At 49.7% G+C, this 6,000-nt stretch overlaps 1 protein-coding gene across 2 annotated transcripts in view; it reads right to left on the bottom strand.

Moving 5' to 3' along the window:
• GCH1 (GTP cyclohydrolase 1) overlaps positions 1 to 5,609 on the bottom strand; it is a gene marked incomplete at both ends in the record, with an annotated part of 64,685 nt that extends 59,076 nt beyond the window's left edge. For both annotated transcript variants that reach the window (XM_080707790.1, XM_080707789.1), the window contains one exon: positions 5,267 to 5,609. In XM_080707790.1, coding sequence (XP_080563916.1) covers positions 5,267 to 5,609 — 343 coding nt within the window. The remainder of the gene's footprint in view (positions 1 to 5,266) is intronic.
• Positions 5,610 to 6,000: the final 391 nt, after the last annotated feature.

A 6,000-nucleotide genomic window follows, 5' to 3' on the forward strand; every position in this document is an offset into this window, starting at 1 on the left:
GTGGCATACACCTGTAATCCCAGTACTTGGAAGGCCTAGACAGGAGGATAGCAGATTCAAGGACAATCACAGCAACTTAGTGAGGCTCTCATCAACTTAGAGAGACACTGTTTCTTAAAAAAGAAAAAAAAGAAAAGAAAAGGCTGGGGTATAACTCAGAGGTAGAATGCCCCTGGGTTCCATCCATCCTCAGTACCACAAAATAAATAAGTAAATAAATAAATCAAAATAAAAGGAAACCCCACACTGATTAATAGTCATTCCCCACTCTCCCCTCTTCCCCAGATGATAAATACTAACCTGCTTTAAGTTTGTGAATCTTCCAAAATAAATTAACATTTGGTTAGAATAGTTTTGTAGTATAAAATAAAGTGCTGTCGGGTGTGGTGGCGCACACTTGTAATCCTAGCACTCAGGAGGCTAAGATTGGAGGACGGCAATCCGTGGACAGCCTCAGCTACTTAGTGAGGCCCTCCACAACTTAGTGAGACTCTGTTTGAAAATAAAGAATAAAAAATAGGGCAGAGGGTATAGCTCAGAACAAAAATTAATTAATTGATTAAATAAATTAGTGCTCTTTGGCTGGGCATGGTGGCGCATGCTTGTAATCCTCGCACTTGGGAGGCTGAGACAGGAGGATCGCACGGGTTCGAAGCCAGCCTCAGCTACTTAGTGAGGCTTTCAGCAACTTAGTGAGACCCTGTTTCCAAATAAAATATAAAAAAGGTCTGGGAGTATAGCCCGGAGGTAGAAAGCCCCTGGGTTCCACTGCCAGTACCACCAAAAAATAATAATAATAATAATAATAAAAAATAAAGTGCTCTTTGGAGACATTAGTCCACTTTAGCTGAGTATTTGCTAATAAGTCAAAACTTTTTTGTGTGTGTGGTACTGGGGGTTCCTGGAAACCCTTCTACCTCTGGGCTACACTCCCAGACATACTTTTATATTTTTTTATTTGGAAACAGGATCTCTTAAACCAGCGAGGCTGGCTTCGAACCTGCGTGATCCTCCTGTACAATCGTGCCCTACCACGCCCGGCATGACAAAACTTTTGTGTGTGTGGTACTGGGGATGGTATCCATGGGGCATTCTACCTCCAGGCTACACTCCCAGACCTATTTTTTTTTTTATATTTTATTTTGAAATGAGGTCTCACTAGGTTGCTGAGAGCCTCATTAACTAGCTGAGACTGGCTTCAAATCTGCGTACCCCTCCTTTCTCAGCCTCCCAAGGAATATTTATTCTTTATTTTGAAATAGTGTGTCACTGAGTTGCAAAGGGCCTCACTAAGTAGCTGAGGCTGTCCTTGAACCATAATCCTCCTGTCTCAGCCTCCCAAATGCTGGCCTTACAAGCATGCACCACCATATCTGACTGATAAGACAAAACTTCTAATCATTTCAAGTAAATGTTCGAGTTAGCTGGGCATGGTGGTGCACGCTTATAATCCTAGCATTTGGGAGGCTGAGACAAGAAGATCATAGCCTCAGGTACTTAGTGAGGTCATTTGCAACCCAGTGAGACCCTGTTTCAAAATAAAGAATAAAAAATTAGGGCTGGGTGTGTAGCTCAGAAGTAGAATGTACCTGGGTTCCATTCCCAATACCGAAAAGAAAAAAAAAAACAAAACTGAGTTTACCTTAGGCAGCTGTGACCTAAGTATGAGCCAGAAATCCCTCCCGTCAGCAGTCAGCAAAGTTAGGTCACAGCCCACTTCCCTGACTGAGGCTGTGGAGGTCACTGCCTTCTGGGTCTGCAAGCGAAAGAATAAGCAAGGCCTCTGTAAAATCCTTCTCCAGCCAGGCATGGCGGCAGACCATGATGCCAATGCTTGGAAGGCTGGGACAGGAGGGTTGCAGGTTCAAGGCCAGTCTCGGCAATCTAGCAAGACACTGTTTTACTTTTAATTTTTTTATTTTTTAGCAGTACTGGGGATGGGACCCAGAAACATTCTACCTCCAAGCTACACCCTAGCTCTATTTTTTATTATGGATTTTGAAACCGGGTCTCGCTAAGTTGCAAAGGGCCTCACTAAGTAGCTGAGGCTGGCCGCGAACTGCGATCCTCCAGTCTCAGGCTCCCAAATGCTGGGATTACAAGCGTGTGCCACTATGCCCAGCTAAGATACTGTTTTATATAATAAGTTTAGAAATGTATTACAAAAATAAGTTTAGAGGTAATGTCTCTGGGTCAATTCCCAGTACCACAAAATAATTATACATATACACACATATATATGCACACATATAGATTACATATGATACATAATATATATTCTTCATTAGGTCCTAGATATCAAACAAACAAATCCTCCTAAAGTTTGAGATCTTAAAAAACAGAATGATCATTCTCTTTTGTGTGTGGTACTATGGATTGAATCCAAGGGCATTCTACCTGAGCTACACCCCCAGCCCTACCTTATCTTTTTATTTTTGAAACATAGTCTCATTAAGTTTCTGAGGCTGGCCATGAACCTGAGATCCTCCTGTTTCAGCCTCCCAAGTGCTGGGATTATAGGCACATGCCATCACACCTAGCTTAGAATGATTTTATGTGTGTGTGTGTGTGTGTGTGTGTGTGTGTGTGGGTGTGTGGTACTAGGGGTGGGCCCAAGGGGCATTCTACCTCCAAGCTATACCCCCAGCCCTATATTTTTAGTCTTTTTATTTTTGAAACAGGGTCTCACTGAGTTGCAAAGGGCCTCGCTAAGTAGCTGAGGCTGTCCATGAACCACGATCCTCTGGTCTCAGGCTCCAGAATGCTAGGGTTACAATCGTGCACCACCACGCATGGCTCCCAACCCTATTTTTTATTCTTTATTTTGTAACAGGATCTCAATGAGTTCCAAACCAAAAGGCCTCACTAAGTAGTAGCTGAGGCTGTCCTCAACCATGATCCTCCTGTCTCAGCCTCTGAAAAATGCTGAGATTTTTTTTTTTTTTTTTTGTGTGTGTGTGTGTGTGTGTGTGGATTTGGGCATTGAACCCGGGGCATTTGACCTCCAAGCTACACCCCCAGCCCTATTTTTTGTTCTTTATTTTGAAACAGGATCTCACTAAGTAGCAGAGGGCCTAAGTAGCTGAGGCTTTTCCCAAACCATGATCCTCTGCCCTCCCAAAGCTGGGATTACAAACTTGCGCCACCATGTCAGGCATAATGTTGAGATTTTAAGCCTGCACCACCACGCCCTGCTCATGATTATTCTTTAGTCTGCATTTTGTATTTGTTTTGCTGTGTGTGGAACCCAGGGGCATTCTACCTCTGAGCTACACCCCCTAGCCCTATTTCTCATTCTTTATTTGGAAACAGGGTCTCACTCAGTTGCAAAGGGCCTCACTAAGAAGTAGCTGAGACTGACTGTTGGGATTACAAGCATGCGCCACCACACCCAGCTCTTTAGATTTTTTTTTTTTCTGGGTCAGAGGAGGAACCCAGGAGCCTGTGACCTGCGAGCTACACCCCTGCCCTACTTTTTATTCTTTGATGGGGGGGGGGGTGTTGAGGATGGAACCCAGGAGCATTTGACCTCCAAACCACATCCCCTGCCCTATTTTTATTCTTTATTTTGAAACAGGGTCTCACTAAATTGCAGAGGGCCTCCCTAAGTAACTGAGGCTGTCCGCAAATAGCGGTCCTCTGGTCTCAGCCTCCCAAATGCTAGGATTACAAGCGTGAGCCACCATGCCCGGCTCAACACACCTGGCTCTTTAGTCTGCATTTTCAAACTCTCCAAACTTTTATAAAGAGGTGCAATCGTGAACCTGACCACAGAACTGGAGGGGCATTTCTTGGCATTAGAATGTAGTATTTCCTCTTGGCACCCCACACCTTTTACACTCTGATTTCCCACCCTTCCTTTGGGGTGGGGAAGACGGCAAAAATAGCTTTGTTCTTCCCAGGATGTGTTCTCCCAGTCTCCATACTGTTTCAGGGAAATAACAGGGACAGAGAGGCTACCTTTTGAAGCAGTATTGCTTTTCTAGGAGAAATGGTGGAAGCCTTTCCTCATGGGGAATGTTATCAAGACACACAGAAGGTAGAACTACACACTAAACAGTATCACTGATCCCAGCTAGAGAAAGAGGAAGTTGTTTTTTGTTTTGTTTCCTTTCGTTTTTAAGACTAACACTGCTCACCCAGCACACACGCAGTAAACTCCCAGTCATTTTCCACTTTTCATCCCACCTCTACTCTACCCACAAGGGCTGCCACCCACCCACCGTGGTTCGAAGCAGCTGACTGGATGGGAGCAGCAGGATCCCAGTTCTAGGGAGCACCAGCCAGGGGTCGCTTTATTTCTTTTGAGGGAGAAGAATGCTTTCAGCAGCAAAGTAGTACAAGAAACGTTAAACCACAAGCTCCAGAGAAACCGGTACCCAGATTGTGCCAATTTGGGGGAAAGCCCTGGACTCTAGTTTTGGGCTAGAGTACACTATTGCAACTCTCCGACGCCCCCTATCCCGGGACAAATGAATCACAGTGCAGGATTTGGCTGTGGTTTAGAATCAATCACTGGTGACTGCAGCTTAGAGTCACCAGTGGCGCTCAAAGCACACGAAGCCAGGGCTTCACCCCAGACCTACCACGAAAAAGCAGCAGAAGAAGAAAAAGGCATAGGAGATATCCTGAGAACAGGAGCCGAAGTATGGTGGAGCAATCCTGTAATCCCAGTACTTGGGAAGCTGAGACAGGAGGATCGAGGTTTCAGGCCAGCCACAGTAACACAGCAAGAACCCACAGGAACCTAGGGAGACACTGTTTCAAGAGAAAAATAAAAAGGGCTGGAGTGTGTAGCTAGGAGTTAGAATGTCCCTGGGTTCAATCCCCAGGAGAGAGGAGGGAGAACGACTCAAGGAGCCTTCGCTTGCAACAAGTGCCCAGGGGATACTTCTCCTGGGCAAGCTGGGTTCTGCACGTGCCTAGAGCATCTGATCTGGACGCTCAGGTGAGAGGGGCCCCCGATTCTCGCCCGCCGGGGAGGTCAGTGGCCACGGGCTCCAGGGAAGGCCTCGTGCGGGGACCTGGGAGGACCCTCCGAGGGCTGCTGCAGCGGGTCTCGGGATGGAGAGGCCGCTGTCCGGGTGGGCGCACTTCGCCTCTGCCGGGCGGCGGGCTAGGGCGGAGGGCGGGGTTCGGCAGGTGACAGCACTTGGCTCCCTGCGCCCAGGGTGAGGCAACTTCGGGAACTTCCTGGATTGGGCGCGGGCTTCCCCGCGGCCACCTCCCCCGGCCCCCTCGCCCCAGCGCCGGCGGGCGCACTGACCTGAGATGGTCTCCTGGTAGCCCTTGGTGAAGAACTGCATGGCCGTGGCCGCCCTCCAGGGCGTCTTGAGCAGCCCCTGCCGCTGGGGGTCCTCGCCCAGCAAGCGCAGGATGGACGAGTAGGCGGCCGCCAGGTTGGGGAGGCTCAGCTCCGGACCCTCCCCTCGGCGGGGCCGCTCGCCGTCCCAGCCGTCAGCCGGCTGCGCGCTCTGAGCTTCGGGCCGCGGGGACTTCTCCGCCGGCAGGTTCGGGCCGGGCCGGGCAGGCTCGGGTTCCGGAAACCCATTGGTGCACCTGGCGCCCCGCGGCTTCTCCGCGGGTATCCGTACCGGGCCCTTCTCCATGGACCCGCGCTACGGCTCCGGAGAGACCCGGGGCGCGTCTGGAGCTGCAGCGAAACTTAGCAAGCGGCCTCGGGCAAGGACCTGTGGCCCGGGTCACCTGAGGAAGGTAGGTCGCAGCAGGACACCAGTCCCGAGCCTAGGGCAGCCGCCGGCTGCTAGAGAAGAGCAGCGCCTCATATTTATAGCCGGGCCAGACAGCCGGCGCCACCTGGAGCTCTGATTGGCTGGTACTGCCTGCGTCACTGCGCTCGCTCCGCCCCTTTCTGGGTCCTCCCTCCCGAGGGCGGGGACACCAGACCCGCCTGCTGGGAGCTAGGGCACCAGCCAGAGCCAGAGGTGGTAAACCACTGGGATCCTTAGTGGGATGCACAGGTCGAAAACAAGCAGGACT

The sequence above is a fragment of the Muscardinus avellanarius genome, assembly GCF_963383645.1.
Source record: "Muscardinus avellanarius genome assembly, chromosome: 12".
Taxonomy (NCBI): domain Eukaryota; kingdom Metazoa; phylum Chordata; class Mammalia; order Rodentia; family Gliridae; genus Muscardinus; species Muscardinus avellanarius.